Source organism: Mus caroli, unplaced genomic scaffold (genome assembly GCF_978045245.1).
Source record: "Mus caroli unplaced genomic scaffold, Mus_caroli_1 scaffold_19, whole genome shotgun sequence".
NCBI lineage: Eukaryota > Metazoa > Chordata > Mammalia > Rodentia > Muridae > Mus > Mus caroli.
In genome coordinates this window covers 17,815,962-17,834,823 of record NW_028227274.1, presented here as the reverse complement: position 1 = coordinate 17,834,823, position 18,862 = coordinate 17,815,962, and the positions used below count along the sequence as shown (strand labels likewise).

The following is an 18,862-nucleotide window of genomic DNA, read 5'->3' as shown; positions in this document are numbered from 1 at the left end:
CGCCCGGCCCAGCTCGGGTGTCTTAACACTTATATACAGTGTAGTTAGAAATTTCTTGAATGCTTAGGGTGAAGGGGAGGGAAGGCAGGTGAGGTAAATCATAACTCAGACCGGATAACAATTGGTAGTGTGGAACCACGAGGCTGAGAGAGGGATTAAAGATGGTCTTTTGAGGAGCTATCAGGAACTAGTTTTATGGCTGACCATAACTGTCTGTGACCTCTGATTACCTCTTTTCTATGATTTAAGCGTGGGACCCTAATCTCCTTTCTTCAAGGACAGGCATTATCTGGGAGAGTGCTAGCCTTGGCGCTACTGAAGCTGAGGAGTTTTTGTCATTTGTCTTACTCAGGCTGTCACCTATGGCTCCTTGAGTCCGCTCGGAGTGGCCACGATTTATCAGCCAGCCGGCACAGATCAAAGGAAACTACGAGGTCCCAAGTGGCTTTTTTGTATTAGTCAGTTGGGCCCAGTAACCCATTTCAGGATTCTCAATTGTCCAAGATAAGTCATAAGGCTGGTGTGGGTTTTTTGATCTCTAAATGGAGACGTGGGCTAGGAACGGCAGCGCATGCAGCCAGTAAAAACAGCAAGCTTAGGACCGAGTTAATTTTAAGTTGAAGGGATGGGTGCCCTTTTGGACCCTCCATCCGGGCAGTGGCTGTTGTGAAGTCTCACGTGAGTGCAGTGTATCCAAGCAACGATCCGGTCCACCTTTACAGCTGTTGGCGTTGTTAGCAGGATAACTAGTGTCCCTTCCACCGAGGCTCCAGCACTTTCTGGCAAAACCTCCTCACGTAGACCCAGTCTCCAGGTTGAAACTTGTAGGGCTCTGGAACCGGTCCTGCTTCATAGTGGGCACACAGTTTAGGCCAAACCTGCTCGTGAAACCACTGAATTGCTCTGACCTTAGTTATTAACGCATCACCTTCTAATTCTGCAATGGCTGCTGACTGAAGGTTAGGGACAATAGGGGCTGGGACGCCATACATGATTTTAAAAGGAGTTAGTCCTAACCAGTAAGGAGAGTTCCTTACCCTACTCTGGGCAAGGGGAAGGAGCATTACCCAGTCTATGGCAGTCTCTAGGGCTAATTTAGTCAAGGTCTCCTGAAGTATCCGATTCATTCTTTCTACCTGTCCTGAACTTAGGGACCTGTACACACAATGTAATTTCCAATCTGCCCCAATATATCTCGCTACATCCTGGCTTACTTTGGACACGAATGCTGGTCTATTGTCTAACCCTGTCATTTGTGGGAATTCATACCTGGGTAGGATATCTTTTAGCAACTTCTTAGTTACTACCTTTGCAGTCCCAGTCTTCGTTGGAAAGGCTTCAGTCCACCCGGAGAAGGTATCCACGAACACTATTAAGTCCCTGTAGCCGTACTATCCTGGTTTGAGTTCTGTAAAATCAACTTCCCAGTAGGCCCCAGGTTTCTTACCTTGCAGACATGAGCTAGGATATTTGGCAGTGTTGTGGGTGTTGGTCAATTGGCAACTTTGCAGCTTGATTCTGCATTTTCGATAGTATGCTGCATGTTTCTGGAAGTCACTTTAGATTGTCTCACTGCATCTGCCATACTTTTCACTCCCATGTGGGTGACTCTGTTGAGTTTTCTGAGGATAGATCTTGCTAGGGAGGAAGGTAATATTAGCTTACTTTCAGCCATCTGCCACCAGCCCTCTGAACACCGGCTCATGGGCTGACTCTTGACCCACTCACTGCGTGAATGTTGGCAAGTGATCAGATTTCGAACGTGAAACAATAAAAGACTCTTTTGCGAGTTGCAGCGGACTTCGCAATTCTTGGGCTTGTCTGAGTTTCCAGTGGACTCCAGGCACAACAGTTGCTAAGTAACCATTGCTAGGTACATTGCAGGGGTTTCCTCTGTTGATCTGTGGTGGACTCCTCCCTCTGTGGACAGAGAGAGGCTGGTGCTTTGAAATTTCCAGGGGCAGGAGGGAATTGGCTGGTTTCCTGTTATCTGTTGGCTTTTGTCTTCCAGGCCTGCATTCAGCCTGGCTCTGGCCTAAGATCGAATGGCGTTCCTGCAGTTTTCCTAGGCTCAGGTGCCTTGCCGGTTCACCACCTTTGCCAAGTGGCATGCATAGCTGGGCCTGTGGGGAAAACCTCAGAGAAACTGCCTTTGATAAACATGCGTGCAAGCCATTTTGCCCTGTGTCTCCTGCGTGGGTGCCGGGCAGTATTAGCAAGGGGCAGTGGAGTCAGGGCTCACGGCCTTGCCTGGCTCTGCTCAGTCTGCTCTGTTTGTCTGGGCTCCAGGCCAAAGCAGGCTGCTACCAGCCCTGGCCCCTGAGAACCGGGTTGGATCAAAGCTGTAGCAGCGGCACCTTTTTTCTATTCTCACTAAACTGTCTTTGGTCCCGGGGAGTTCTACTTTGCACTTTCCCTCCGGAACTTTTCTTTTAAGGCCTGAATATGAATTTTAAGGATCTGGATAACATGCCGCATGTTGTGCACCATTTGTAGAAGGAATTATTATTATTATTATTATTTTATTATTTATTTATTTATTTTTGTTTTTTTTCGAGACAGGGTTTCCCTGTATAGCCCTGGCTGTCCTGGAACTCACTTTGTAGACCAGGCTGGGCTCGAACTCAGAGATCCACCTGCCTCTGCCTCCCAAGTGCTGGGATTAAAGGCGTGCGCCACCACGCCCAGAGGAATTATTTTTTTTTAAATATTTTTATTACATATTTTCCTCAATTACATTTCCAATGCTATCCCAAAAGTCCCCCATAGCGCCCCCCACTTCCCTACCCACCCATTCCCACTCTTTTGGCCCTGGCATTCCCCTATATTGGGGCATATAAAGTTTGCAAGTCCAGTGGGCCTCTCTTTCCATTGATGGCCGACTAGGTCATCTTTCGATACATATGCAGCTAGAGACAAGAGCTCCGGGGTTCTGGTTAGTACATCATGTTGTTCCAACAATAGGGTTGCAGATCCCTTTAGCTCCTTGGGTACTTTCTCTAGCTTCTCCATTGGGAGCCCTGTGATACATCCAATAGCTGACTGTGAACATCCACTCCTGTGTTTGCTAGGCCCCGGCATCGTCTCACAAGAGACAGCTATATTTGGGTCCTTTCAGCAAAATCTTGCTAGTGTATGCAATGGTGTCAGCGTTTAGAAGCTGATTATGGGATGGATCCCTGGATACAGCAGTCTCTAAATGGTCCATCCTTTCCTCACAGCTACGAACTTTGTCTCTGTAACTCCTTCCCTGGGTGTTTTGTTCCCAATTCTAAGAAGGTGCACAGTGTCCACACTTTGGTCTTCATTCTTCTTGAGTTTCATGCGTTTAGCAAATTGTATCTTATATCTTGGGTATCTTAAGTTTTGGGCTAATATCCACTTATCAGTGAATACATATTGTGTGAGTTCTTTTGTGATTGTGTTACTTCACTCAAGATGATGCCCTCCAGGTCCATCCATTTGGCTAGGAATTTCATAAATTCATTCTTTTTAATAGCTGAGTAGTACTCCATTGTGTAAATGTACCATAATTTCTGTATCCATTCCTCTGTTGAGGGACATCTGGGTTCTTTCCAGCTTCTGGCTATTATAAATAGGGCTGCTATGAACATAGTGGAGCATGTGTCCTTTTTACCGGTTGGGACATCTTCTGGATATATGCCCAGGAGAGGTATTGCTGGATCCTCCGGTAGTACTATGTCCAATTTTCTGAGGAACCGCCAGACTGATTTCCAGAGTGGTTGTACAAGCTTGCAATCCCACCAACAATGGAGGAGCGTTCCTCTTTCTCCACATCCTCGCCAGCATCTGCTGTCACCTGAATTTTTGATCTTAGCCATTCTGACTGGTGTGAGGTGGAATCTCAGGGTTGTTTTGATTTGCATTTCCCTGATGATTAAGGATGTTGAACATTTTTTCAGGTGCTTCTCTGCCATTCGGTATTCCTCAGGTGAGAATTCTTTGTTCAGTTCTGAGCCCCATTTTTTAATGGGGTTATTTGACTTTCTGGAGTCCACCTTCTTGAGTTCTTTATATATATTGGATATTAGTCCCTTATCTGATTTAGGATAGGTGAAGATCCTTTCCCAATCTGTTGGTGGTTTTTTTGTCTTATTGATGGTGTCTTTAGCCTTGCAGAAGCTTTGTAGTTTCATGAGGTCCCACTTGTCAATTCTCGATCTTACAGCACAAGCCATTACTGTTCTATTCAGGAATTTTTCCCCTGTGCCCATATCTTCAAGGCTTTTCCCCACTTTCTCCTCTCTAAGTTTCAGTGTCTCTGGTTTTATGTGAAGTTCCTTGATCCACTTAGACTTGACCTTAGTACAAGGAGATAGGAATGGATCGATTCGCATTCTTCTACATGTTAACAACCAGTTGTGCCAGCACCATTTGTTGAAAATGCTGTCTTTCTTCCACTGGATATTTTTAGCTCCCTTGTCGAAGATCAAGTGACCATAGGTGTGTGGGTTCATTTCTGGGTCTTCAATTCTATTCCATTGGTCTATTTGTCTGTCACTATACCAGTACCATGCAGTTTTTATCACAATTGCTCTGTAGTAGAGCTTTAGGTCCGGCATGGTGATTCCACCAGAGGTTCTTTTATCCTTGAGAAGAGTTTTTGCTATCCTAGGTTTTTTGTTATTCCAGATGAATTTGCAGATTGCACTTTCTAATTCGTTGAAGAATTGATTTGGAATTTTGATGGGGATTGCATTGAATCTGTAGATTGCTTTTGGCAAGATAGCCATTTTTACAATGTTGATCCTGCCAATCCATGAGCATGGGAGATCTTTCCATCTTCTGAGATCTTCTATAATTTCTTTCTTCAGAGACTTGAAGTTCTTATTATACAGATCTTTCACTTCCTTAGTTAGAGTCACACCAAGATATTTAATATTATTTGTGACTATTGAGAAGGGTGTTGTTTCCCTAATTTCTTTCTCAGCCTGTTTATTCTTTGTGTAGAGAAAGGCCATTGATTTGTTTGAGTTAATTTTATATCCAGCTACTTCACCGAAGCTGTTTATCAGGCTTAGGAGTTCTCTGGTGGAATTTTTAGGGTCACTTATATATACTATCATATCATCTGCAAAGAGTGATATTTTGACTTCATCTTTTCCAATTTGTATCCCTTTGATCTCCTTTTGTTGTCGAATTGCTCTGGCTAGGACTTCAAGTACAATGTTGAATAGGTATGGAGAAAGTGGACAGCCTTGTCTAGTCCCTGATTTTAGAGGTATTGCTTCAAGCTTCTCACCATTTACTTTGATGTTGGCTACTGGTTTGCTGTAGATTGCTTTTATCATGTTTAGGTATGGGCCTTGAATTCCTGATCTTTCCAAGACTTTTATCATGAATGGGTGTTGGATCTTGTCAAGTGCTTTTTCCGCATCTAACGAGATGACCATGTGGTTTTTGTCTTTGAGTTTGTTTATATACTGGATTACGTTGATGGATTTCCGTATATTGAACCATCCCTGCATCCCTGGGATGAAACCTACTTGGTCAGGATGGATGATTGTTTTGATGTGTTCTTGGATTCGGTTAGCAAGAACTTTATTGAGGATTTTTGCATCAATATTCATAAGGGATATTGGTCTGAAGTTTTCTATCTTTGTTGAGTCTTTTTGTGGTTTAGGTATCAGAGTAATTGTGGCTTCATAGAATGAGTTGGGTAGAGTACCTTCTGTTTCTATTTTGTGGAATAGTTTGTGAAGAACTGGGATTAGATCTTCTTTGAAGGTCTGATAGAACTCTGCACTAAACCCATCTGGTCCTGGGCTTTTTTTAGTTGGGAGACTATTAATGACTGCTTCTATTTCTTTGGGGGATATAGGGCTGTTTAGATCATTAACCTGGTCTTGATTCAACTTTGGTACCTGGTATCTGTCTAGGAACTTCTCCATTTCATCCAGGTTCTCCAGTTTTGTTGAGTATAGCCTTTGGTAGAAGGATCTGATGGTGTTTTGGATGTCTTCAGGATCTGTTGTTATGTCTCCTTTTTCATTTCTGATTTTGTTAATTAGGATGCTTTCCCTGTGCCCTCTAGTGAGTCTGGCTAAGGGTTTATCTATTTTGTTGATTTTATCAAAGAACCAGTTCCTTGATTGGTTGATTCTTTGAATAGTTTTTCTTGTTTCCACTTGGTTGATTTCGCCCCTGAGTTTGATTATTTCCTGCCATCTACTCCTCTTGGGTGAATTTGCTTCCTTTTGTTCTAGTGCTTTTAGGTATGTTGTCAAGCTGCTTATGTGTGCTCTCTCTAGTTTCCTTTTGGAGGCACTCAGAGCTATGAGTTTTCCTCTTAGAAATGCTTTCATTGCGTCCCATAAGTTTGGGTATGTTGTGGCTTCATTTTCATTGAACTCTAAAAAGTCCTTAATTTCTTTCTTTATTCCTTCCTTGACCAAGGTATCATTGAGAAGAGTGTTGTTCAGTTTCCACGTGAATGTTGGCTTTCTATTATTTATTTTGTTATTGAAGATCAGCCTTAGTCCATGGTGATCTGATAGGATGCATGGGACAATTTCAATATTTTTGTATCTGTTGAGGCCTGCTTTGTGACCAATTATGTAGTCAATTTTGGAGAAGGTACCATGAGGTGCTGAGAAGAAGGTATATCCTTTTGTTTTAGGATAGAATGTTCTGTAGATATCTGCCAGATCCATTTGATTCATAATTTCTCTTAGTTTCTCTGTGTCCCTGTTTAGTTTCTGTTTCCATGATCTGTCCATTGGTGAAAGTGGTGTGTTGAAGTCTCCCACTATTATTGTATGAGGTGCAATGTGTGCTTTGAGATTTACTAAAGTTTCTTTAATGAATGTGGCTGCCTTTGTATTTGGAGCATAGATATTCAGGATTGATAGTTCCTCTTGGAGGATTTTACCTTTGATGAGTATGAAGTGTCCCTCCCTGTCTTTTTTAATGACTTTGGGTTGGAAGTCAATCTTATCAGATATTAGAATGGCTACTCCAGCTTGTTTCTTCATACCATTTGCTTGGAAAATTGTTTTCCAGCCTTTCATTCTGAGGTAGTGTCTATCTTTTTCTCTGAGATGAGTTTCCTGTAAGCAGCAAAATGTTGGGTCTTGTTTGTGTAGCCAGTTTGTTAGTCTATGTCTTTTTATCGGGGAGTTGAGTCCATTGATATTAAGAGATATTAAGGAAAAGTAATTGTTGTTTCCTGTTATTTTTGTTGTTAAAGTTGGCATTCTGTTCTTGTGGCTGTCTTCTTTTAGGTTTGTTGAGGGATTACCTTCTTGTTTTTTCTAGGGCGTGGTTCCTGTCCTAGTATTGGTTTTTTTCTGTTATTATCCTTTGAAGGGCTGGATTCGTGGAGAGATAATGTGTGAATTTGGTTTTGTCGTGGAATACTTTGGTTTCTCCATCTATGTTAATTGAGAGTTTGGCTGGGTATAGTAGCCTGGGCTGGAATTTGTGTTCTTTTAGTGTCTGTATAACATCCGTCCAGGATCTTCTGGCTTTCATAGTCTCTGGTGAAAAATCTGGTGTAATTCTGATAGGCTTGCCTTTATATGTTACTTGGCCTTTTTCTCTTACTGCTTTTAGTATTCTATCTTTATTTAGAGCATTTGTTGTTCTGATTATTATGTGTCGGGAGGTATTTCTTTTCTGGTCCAGTCTATTTGGAGTTCTATAGGCTTCTTGTAAGTTCATGGGCATCTCTTTCTTTAGATTTGGGAAGTTTTCTTCTATAATTTTGTTGAAGATGTTTGCTGGTCCTTTGAGTTGAAAATCTTCATTCTCATCCACTCCTATTATCCGTAGGTTTGGTCTTCTCATTGTGTCCTGTATTTCTTGGATGTTTTGAGTTAGGATCTTTTTGCATTTTACATTTTCCTTGATTGTTGTGCCGATGTTCTCTATGGAATCTTCTGCACCTGAGATTCTCTCTTCCATCTCTTGTATTCTGTTGCTGATGCTCGTATCTATGGTTCCAGATTTCTTTCCTAGGGTTTCTATCTCCAGTGTTGCCTCATTTTGGGTTTTCTTTATTGTGTCTACTTCCCTTTTTAGGTCTAGTATGGTTTTGTTCATTTCCATCATCTGTTTGGATTTGTTTTCCTGTTTTTCATTAAGGACTTCTACCTGTTTGATTAGGTTATCCTGTTTTTCGTTAAGGATTTGTAACTCTTTAGCAGTGTTCTCCTGCAATTCTTTAAAAAATTTTTGTGCTTCCTCTTTATTGTCTTCTACCTGTTTACCAGTGTTCCTTTGTATTTCTTTAAGTGTGTTATTAAAGTCCTTCTTGAAGTCCTCTACCATCATCAGGAGATATGCTTTTAGATCCATGTCTATCTTTTCCGGTGTGTTGGGGTGCCCTGGACTGGGCGAAGTGGGAGTGCTGGGTTCTGATGATGGTGAGTGGTCTTGGTTTCTGTTAGTAAGATTATTACGTTTACCTTTCGCCATCTGGTAATCTCTGGGGTTAGTTGTTGTCGTTGTCACTGTTTAAAGATTGGAGCAGAAGCTGTGTTCCACTCACCAGAAGTCTCAAAATCCTGTGGCGGGGGTCGTGGGTCGCTGGCAGTACCCCGGTGCTGGTCCAGCTGGAAGAGGCCTGTGGTCCTACTCAGGCCGGTTTCTGCTTCCCTAACTAATGCAGTCTCAGGTCCCGCGCGCAACTGGATTAGAGCAGAAGCTGTGTTCCACTCTCCAGAAGTCTTAAGATCCTGTGGCGGGTGTTGTGGGTAGCTGGCGAGTGTCAGCCGACCCTGCGCCCTCGCTACCCAGGTGCTTTTCTGACCGGAAGAGGCTTGTGGCCCTATGTAGGCCGGATTTCTCTCTCCCCAACCAGAGCAGTCTCAGGTCCCGCGTGATTGGACTGGAGCAGAAGCTGTGTTCCACTCACCAGCAGTCTCAAAATCCTGTGGCGGGGGTCGTGGGTAGCTGGCGGGTGTCAGCCGACCCTGCACTCTAGCTACCCAGGTGCTGATCCGGCTGGATGAGGCCTGTGGCCCTACTCAGGCCGGTTTCTGCTTCCCTAACTAGTGCAGTCTCAGGTCCCGCGCGCAATTGGATTGGAGCAGAAGCTGTGTTCCACTCACCAGAAGTCTTAAGATCCTGTGGCGGGTGTTGTGGGTAGCTGGCGAGTGTCAGCCGACCCTGCGCCCTAGCTTCCCAGGTGCTTTTCTCGGAATTATTTTTAATATAAATAGAAACAGTGAATTAATCTGGCTGCTATATTTCTTACCAACTATTTCCCCAATAACCACACAGAGAGACTCAGATTTATTAAAATTGCCTCAGGCTAAACACTGAGCAATCATTATCCATTCTAAACCCCTAGGAGAGTCGGGCTTCCTCCAGACCACATTCCCATCTTACATAAAAATTTTCATCCTTACTTGGTTCTGCTCTCTTTTCCTGATGTTTTTCTTCACTTCCTTCGTGTCTCCTTCCTCTCTCTTTCTCCACCCCTCCTAGAACTGTAAGTCCCACCTATTCTCTCTCTAAAGCCCTGCATTGGCTCATTGGCTTTTATTAACAAGACAGAATGAACAACAATGTTTATTCACACTTGAGACAGGAGCTTTAAGAATAGATGTAGCAAAGCCATGCCTGGATTGAAACAAGCTGTGAGGGGGAAGAAATCAGCGTTTGGATAACATAAGGATAACCTTTACACAGTGTATGAAAACATTATGCCTCCAAAGAATTGGGGTTTTATGCCACAGAATGTGACTTTTTTGGTTCATTTCAATAGCACTGGCTTTCTCATGTGAGTTCTGTTACATGTAGCTGTACATAGAGCTTCATGCCTCACATGTGTGAATAGTGTCTTAAGTCTCTGTCCAGGAGTGTGTGTCCTGATAGTATAATGAAGCACACATCACTTGACACTGGATTATCCTTGCATCAGGTCAAGATGTTGCTAGCATTTTGTCTAAGCTCTGCCCTACAGTTACCTGACAACAGCCAGGTATGCCTGACTCACTATAAAAGGGGCTGCTTGCCCCCTCTGCTCTCTCTTGCTCTTGCCTTCTTATTCCTACTCTGTTCTCTCACCCATTCCCCTCTCTCTGCCCATTCCCTTTCCCCCTCTCTCTGCGTGCTCATGGCTGGCCTCTACTCCTCAATTCCTCTACTCTCCACCTTTCTCTGTCTCTACTACCCTCTTAACTCCCCTCCCCATGCCCCGAATAAACTCTATAACGGACTCTATCAGCCTGTGGCTGGTCCCTCAGGGGGAAGGAATGCCTCAGCATGGGCCCATGGATGCATCCCTTTCCCCCATACCTGACTACACATCCACCAAAACATATCTCCTCTCTCCTTTATCTTTTTATAAACACAATAGTCATGAACATCTTTAGCGAGGGAATAAGGGTTTTTCAATCTTCCTCTCTACCGCTATTTTTCTCTGCTCATTTTGAAGATGACCCAACACTCTCTGAGCCTCACTCTCTGCTTTGTGACTCTGGCTGGCCTTGCAGTGCCAGTTTCTAAGAATGGCTCTGGAGTATCTGGGACACAGGTGGTGTGTGCATGCCATCCAGTCTGTCTGGCGTGTCTGGAGTTTGAAGAGGAGCTCATCTCATTTCTTTGACTTTGCTCAAGGGTTGGTGTGTTTTGTGATCTGGGGAACAATGCCAGTCCATTCTCACCCTCTTATGGGCTTGTTTCTGAATGTCTATGATGATGATAATTTATTTTAGCAAGTAGGCTGCATGATAGGAGATGTGAAGGGTTGTGAGGCACAGGAGGCAACATTTGATTAGCAATGTGCAGGCATAAAGAAAGATAACCATGGCCCTGTGTTGAAGCCCTGGTAGAAGAGTCAGGTATTCTCAAAAAAACTCAGAGACCCCCTTCAGCACTCATGTTACCACCCCGTCACTGGCAGAATCAGTGAAGGAGTCTCCGCTGAATCTGACTTCTGCCTCGGACCAGCCTCAGTTGGCCCCCTCAATCCTCAGGAAATTAGGGTTCTGGACAGGTGGGCAAGGAGTTGGCGACGAAAAGGGTGACAAACAGACATGGACACAAGGGAGTGCTGTATCTGGATGTAATTTGTCTCCAAGTGAGCACGGGTCTTATAAGTGACTTTTACACAAAACAGAGGAATGCATACAAAAAGCTAACAGGAATCAACTAGGATAAAAATCAATGTGAACAACTGGAATCAAGAGGAGCCCCACCTAAGGTCAGCTTAATCTTAGAAGCCAGGGGCAAGGGCTTCATGCCCTTGCTGTAGTTCCAATTCTAGTCTATTGTATAGTCCACCTTCTCCCTAGGCCATTGTAAATTCCTATGTATGTGCATGACTCAGCTATCTGTAGTTCTAAGTATGTACTCTAGTTCCATCTTAGACCACAACCTTCCTTCTTCCTTGCTCTTTGTAAATTCCTGCATCTGGGAGTAACTTGACTTCTCTTCTAAGTATCTGTAGGGAATCTCCATTTGTCAAAAGAACTCACCAACTTTCTTCTAATATGCAATGTTGTCTGCCATCCCTTACTGTAATGAAGATTCTAAGTATACTTTGCTAAGCTTGCCCTGAGATTTCTAACTCTATGTAGTAGATAGTAATGCCTGATTTCTCTCACTATCTCTCTTACAATACTAGAGGCAATTCTGAATGTCACAGAATAGGCAACATTCTTACTGAATTCCAAGTCCAGGGTTGGCTCAAGGGCACTGGTGAAGGCCAGGAAGCAATTTTGCTTAGGTATTTGGCAAGTCATTGCTTGGAGACACCTATAATAAAACAATACTGAGAGAAAGCACACAGATCCATTCACCAACAAGGACAAATTTAGAGCATTTGTTATACAGAATGCCATGGTTCCAGGAGACTAAGTTGCCATGAACTTTTTGCCTCAGGACTGCATCCAGGTTTCTGGGCCTGTCATGCAAGTTACTACTGGAGTGGATGTAGCAGACTTCCAAAGAAACAGCAGAAGAAAACCTGTTATACACTTGTCAGATGGACCCAGGGACAGAGAACTACCAGGCCTAGAACAGACGTGGTATCTTACCCCTCTCCCCACCCCCTAATAACAATCTTTTCTTAACTTTTTTTGTGTGTTTATTTTTTGAGACAGGGTTTCTCTGTATAGACCTGGCTGTCCTTACACACTGTAGGAAATGGTGGATTATCCACATGACTCTTCTTTTGTGCCAGCCCAAGTGGTTATGCAGTTGAACTAACTTTGGCCTAACGGGCATCCATTGCCAGGCGTGGTGGCGCACGCCTTTGATCCCAGCACTCGGGAGGCAGACGCAGGCGGATTTCTGAGTTCGAGGCCAGCCTGGTCTACAAGGTGAGTTCCAGGACAGCCAGGGCTATACAGAGAAACCCTGTCTCAAAAAACAAAACAAACAAACAAACAAAATAACCCCATAAATTGAGTCCTTATATACTGAACTGCCATTTGGCTGCTATGTAAAAAACAAAGAAGCCTTACTTTCTTTTGTTTGTAACCTCAGCCAATCACAGGATACCCCTCTCCAAGCTGATCTGCAAGTAAAAGCATCCATTTTACTGACTGTAAATCCTGTTTGCCCAAGTTCCCTGGAATTTTCTGAACTTTGTCTGGTTCAAGGCTAGCCCCTCTCCATGGTTTGTTAAATTTATTTAAAGTTTTGCTCTGAAAAATACAAACCCAAATTCTAAACATTTTTTTTCTACTTGCTCAATTCTAAAGTTTTCCGTGTGTCTTATACATGCTAATGGTCTTATTTTTTCTCTCATTAATATGTATTTCCTTAGAGTCCCAGCATAGGAAAATGGTTTCTTTCTTCTGCTGCTGCAGTGACTCATATCCTTTGTTGTGAAAAGTAATAAGCAACTAAAACAGCTCTCTCTAAACATTGCAGAGAAACATCCTCTCTTTGGGCCAGATCGGGGAGCTTCCTCCTTCTCTGGTAAATTATAAGAGATTTCTGTAATTTCTTTCTGGTCAGGGGGACCTTCAGTTCCTTAAGAATAAAACTCCTGGACTGACCAAACAGAAGCACTTGCTTAAAGTTCAGTTTAGAAAATAATAAAACCAGTCACAAACTGATGATGGTCCAACTGCAGGCTGCTGCCAAAGTGCCATGCATTTGCTCGGAACTGTATTGCAATATTAAATGGGCCGGGAATATTAACTACGTCTAGTTTACTACATTTTCAGGTAATCCTGGGTTGATTGGGATAGAATTCCATCCCATGTCAAGAGCACAGCGTTTAAACCACTGGATGTACAGTGAAAGACTATTCAATGTTAATATTCAATGTAACTACCCTTCTTATGAAGGTTAGCAATGCTCTTCTAAAGAGGCTGGCTGGGCCAGCAAAGCAGATCATATTAAATAACAAAGCCCAAGAAACGTCTGCCTCCAGGAAGCTCTTTTTTACCACATAGTAACATTCCTTGTAAAATATCAGTAGGAAGACATGGAGAGAGGTTACTCTGAAAGAAGGTGGCCTTTTTATTAAAATATTTTACGTGGATACACACACAAATGCAAACCTCCCAAGGAACAAATGTAAAAACTAATGCAAATCACCCTTTGGGGAAACAAGGAAGACCATACCCTGCACAAAAGAGCAGTGGAGCCTCAAAGCCACCCAGGGGGCGCGCAAGACTGAGTTTTAGGTTTTTTTTTGCACATGGGATTTTTTTTTTTTTTGGTTTTTTTTTTTTTTTTTTTTTTTTTTTGCACATGGGATGTTTTTATAATTCCACACAGCGGTGTAATTCCTGCTGCACACTTGGTAAAATAACATCAGCTACAAAGAAAATGAAAGCAAAATCCCCACAAAGCTTACTTTGTAGCAAGTAAACAATTCCAGATCACAGGAATGAGGGACCTCTGCCCACATAGCAGACCATACATAAAATCACGTCATGCATCACAGGGTGCACAGTATAATATTTTTTTCAAAACACAATTCATGTAAACAACATTTTTTAAAAAGTCTACAAAAAAATAAGTGTAGAATTTCATTTTCCTAGCAAAATATCCAGAAATTTGATGACTCTTAACATTTTTTTTAGGTGAGAAACATGGATATAAATTATGACTGATATATACATAGGTTTTGAAACATTATTTTTTAGAAGCAAATTTTTGTTATGTAATATTTTCCATTGATGTTCTGTAGAGTCCAAACAACTTCCTGAAAGAATCAAGGCAAGGAAGTTGAATGAAATTGGGCCAATTACTCAAGGGTTTTTATGATAAAGTATTTAATTCATGTATATCAATTCATGACCAGCCAAGTACGTCAGATATCAAGGTGGTAAAGTTCATAATTCAGAATTACTGAGTCTTCTTGATATTTGACTAATTGTAAAAGAGTGGTTTGTGGAACTTATCTTGCTCCATAGATAATGGCTGGGGTTCTGTGAGAGGCACTGAGTATGGAAGGCAGTCAATGGCAAGAGATAAAGTGACTGTGAGAGGCAATGAGGATTCAAGAGTGGAACATGGCTGCTCACTAACCACTCAACTGTGAGTGCAATGTCTTTGGAGTCCATTAGAGGGCATCAGATCCCTTGAGTTGGAATTAGAGGTGGCTGTGAGCCATAGTATGTAGTTGTCAGAAACTGAAGTAGGTTCTCTGCAAGAGCTGTCAGTAATGTGCTCTTAACCACTTGGTCATTTGTCCAGCCCCTAAGTGCATTAACTTGTAGATTAGAAACAGATATGTGAAGAGGTTTTCCTTCACAGACTGCTATCACATTACAGAAAAGTTAACTAGGAATTTTATCCTGGCTTATTACTAGTATTTGTTGTTGTTTGTTTTGCTTGCTTTTTTGAGACAGGGCTTTTCTATGTAGCCCTGGCTGTCCTGGAACCCTTTATATAGACCAGGTTGGCCTAGAACCTGGAGAGATTTGCCTGCTTCTTGAGTTCTGGACTAAAGGCCTGCACCACCACACTTGGCTATCATGATTAGTTAGATTATAAAACTAATTTGAAATGCTCAACATTTTTAGGACCTCTGGTTAGTGAGGAAAAATATGAAGTCATTTTCTTCAGCTCACAGGACATGGTATGTGCAGAGAAACACACACTATGTATTCTTATCCTGACAATGTTCTAAAGTCTGTCAACTTTAGACAATTAAAAAGGGCTCCAATGTTTGTTCTTCCTTCCTTCCTTCCTTCCTTCCTTCCTTCCTTCCTTCCTTCCTTCCTTTCTTTCTTTCTTTCTTTCTTTCTTTCTTTCTTTCTTTCTTTCTTTCTTTCTACTCAGAGTTCCAGTGTTAAAGTGAACCAGAACCTGGAGATGAAGCAGAGTGGAGACGTGTCTCTGGGTGGATGTGCTATTTGGTACCTATAACCTGTGTGGCTCTGTAATGTAAGGGGTGGAACTGTCCCTGCTGAATATCAATGCATTGTGCAGAGACCCAGCCTCAGGGACCTGATGAATTAGATACCCTGCTTTAGTTTTGTAAGTTCTTGGAACTCAATTTTACATGTCCCGTTTGCGAGTATTGCTTGCACAGTACACTAAAAGGCACCGAGGAACTAGCATCTAAACTCCATCCCCCAATAATCACAGAGCATTTCTGAAATACAACCCTACCTGAGACATGGTGTCTTTGGCATGTCAATGAGTTTTTCCAATGTGCAAGTCTTGTGTGGCTGCTCTAACATTAGGGGCATGGACACACATATCCAGTGGACGCTAGTTAAGGTCCAGATCCGACTGTGGCCGGCTTCTCTTTAGGAGTAAGAATGTTGCATGGTGCTATGCTTGGTGACCCTGGTGGAAGATGTGGTTATAGTAGAATTGGGATGATCAGACTCCTCTAGATCTAAATTGGGCAGAGGACCCATGCTTCCCACACTAGAGAGCACAGTCTTTCTAGCCTTGATGGAGGTTTCACTGGGAATCTGGTAGCTGGACTGCAGAGTGGAAGCAGGAGTCAGTATTCTTTCTGTCACGGTGACATTCTGTCCTCCTGCTGCCACGCTGGGCATTGCCAGAGTGGGCTGCACGCCTGAGCTGGGAGCAAGGATGCTCTCTCTTTCCCTCACCATTACATACTGTGCATCTTTCAGATGCTGGGTGACCTCAAGGGGCTTAGGGATGCCCCCATTAGGCTGGATCACTCGTTCGGTAACAAGGACATTTTCTTCATTGGCATAATGCTGATCCACCAAGGTGGAGGCTGGAGCATACACCCTCTCTGTCACGATCAGGCTCTGTGGCTGTCTGGGAGCCAGGAGCACAGTGCTGGGTGGCACTGCTGAGCCTTTGGCATAGGAAGTTTCCGTCACTATAATATTACCAGAAGCCACAGGATCAGGTGGCGGTACTACCTTCTGACTCTGCCTGGAAGACACAGAGCTCTCAGTGACGATTTCCTGTGTGACTTTCTCTGTGTGCACTTCGTGCAGAGGTTTGGGGGCAGGGAAGCCGGTGGTAGAGGAATACGCGCTCTCTGAGTTGGTTACCACTTGCTCATAGTGAGAACCAGGAGCTGCACTCATGCTCGCTTCTCTGACCGGCTTCTGCCTCTGTTCAATGTCCACATCCATATCGATCTTTCGACCTAGGCAAACTTCAGCTAAGGTCTTGAATTTAAGGCCCAGATCATCTAGGAACAGGTCATCGAGCTCTCCCTCGATGAAACTGCAGCACCCGACGGAGCCTCTGAGGGAGGCCGTGTCTTCCTGAGAGTAAACGAGAAGGCAGTCTTTGGCCATGTGAAGGTCGTCTTCCCCATTGTAGGAGGCCGCTTTCTAAACAAAAATAAGAATGGAGACAGATCATTACCAGCACAAATTCACTTAAAAACAGGCTTGCTATTTATTGATATAATACAAAAACTGAAAAGAAAATTGAATCCAATTCCAAGGAAACATAAGAGAAACCCAATCAAGCCATCGTACATCATGGTTGGTATGCCATCTCACAAAATGTTAATATGAAAGATGAAAAAAGGTGGTGTAAAACTTCAGATTAAAAGTGAATAGTGTTTTAGTAACCCAGTTAGACACTGAATAGAAAATGTCATTGCCTGACAAGACTGCCATTATCGCGGAACTGATCAGTGTCTAAACTGAAATGTACATTGTATCAATTTTAAGTTTCTTACTTTGTTAGCTGTGCTGTGTGTAATAGAGAATACACACACTGTATTTGCAGGCACACAGGTATGTTTATGAGGGTCATGGACAGAATGGGAAGTAACGTCACATGCTAATTGGTGAAAGTCTGTGTACACAACGGATATGCTGGAAAGCTTCTACTCTCTTTGAGACATGATTTTATGTATCCCAGGCTGGCCTCAAACTCTATATGCAGGACCTTGAACTCCTGGATCCTCTTGCCTTAGCCTCTCACGTGCTGTAATTACAGCTATGTGTCTCTACTTCCAGCCATTGATTCTTAGGACAGTCTTATGATAACTTTGAAATTCTAGTTCTCTTTATTTGGTGTGTGTGTGTGGGTGGGTGGGTGGAGATTGAACATAGAGCTTTAAGCTCCTTTACTGCGTAAAGTTCTTATCCCTGCAATGCTCCCAGACCTATTTAAATTGTTGTGTACCAGGTCAACTAGATCCAGCCAGCTGACAATGCTGCTATTTCCTTTACAGCCTTACTGACTTCCTGTCTACTCCTCCTTTCAATGTCTGACTATAATTGTGGATTCGTCAATTTCTCCAGCAGTTTTTGCTTTAAGGCTTTGGATTCCTGTCACAAATCACTGACATATGTAGGAGTGTTATGTTTCTGCATGAGTTGACTAGTTCCCATTCTGAAATAAAATAAATCCTTTTGGTTCTGCCTAGTAACGAAGTGTGTTCTGGGATAAATTTTGTCTAAGTGAAACACTTATCTCTAGTCCTATTTTCAATTGTTAATCTCAAGCAATGACATATGATAATCTTTTGTGTAACTTTTTCAGGATTCATGTGTGTGAGTGTGTATGTGTGTGTGTATTCCCTTCAGAGTCACAAGTTTATCATATAAATTACAAAAATGTGGAGCTAGAAATACGGCTTAGTGCGGAGCACTTGTTGCTCTTCCAGAAGGCCTCGGTTTGATTCCCAGCACTCACATGGCAGCACATAACCACATGTACCTCCAGTTCCAGGGTTCTAGCCCCCTCTTTGGGTCACTACTGGAACTGCACACACACACAGCACTCAGACACACATGTAGTCAAAACACCCATACACATAAAATCAATACAATTAAGACAAGCAAACACCTCCCCACCACAAACAAAAATGTAAGTGGATTTATTAGCCTGAGTGTTTTAGATTATGATCTCTGTCTTCCTTCCTGTGAAACCTGCTTTTGCAGAGGGGTTGTATTTTCTAACCCATGGTCACTTATCATAGTCACATGACTTTCTTTGACCAAAGAAATGCAATTGTGAAGGGGGCAGAGTCTGAAAGAGCCTGTGATGATTAATCTTCACTACTGACTTGACTGGATTTAGAATCACCTTGGCAGCACACCTTTAGGTGTGTCTCTGAGGCAGTTTTCAAAGAGGTTTGAACGGGGAGGGCAGAGTCACCATCGTAAATGTGGGTGGCACCATTCCAAGGGCTGGGGTTCCAAAGCAAATAAAAAGGAAAGTAGAAGAGAACGAGCTGAGAGCCAGCATTCATCTCTCTCTGCTTCCTGCATGAGGACAAATATGACTTGTCTCATGAGTCCATTACCATGCCTTCTGCACCATGATGGGCTGTCATTAATGGTTCAAACCATGAGCCCAAATAAACACATCTTCCCTCCTTAGGATGTGTTTGTCAGGGGCTGGAGAGATGGCTCAGTGGTTAAGAGCACTGGCTGCCTTTCCAGAGGTCCTGAGTTCGATTCCTAGCAACCACATGATGGCTCACAACAATCTGTAATGGGATCTGATGCCCTTTTCT

The 18,862-nt window shown here is 42.9% G+C and overlaps 1 protein-coding gene across 1 annotated transcript in view; it reads right to left on the bottom strand.

Annotated features, from left to right (window-relative positions):
• Nucleotides 1-13,422: 13,422 nt before the first annotated feature.
• Dsg2 (desmoglein 2) overlaps nt 13,423-18,862 on the bottom strand; it is a 51,364-nt gene continuing 45,924 nt past the window's right edge. Inside the window, exon 15 of the mRNA XM_021150453.3 lies at nt 13,423-16,715. Coding sequence (XP_021006112.1) covers nt 15,693-16,715 — 1,023 coding nt within the window. The 3' untranslated portion in view covers nt 13,423-15,692. The remainder of the gene's footprint in view (nt 16,716-18,862) is intronic.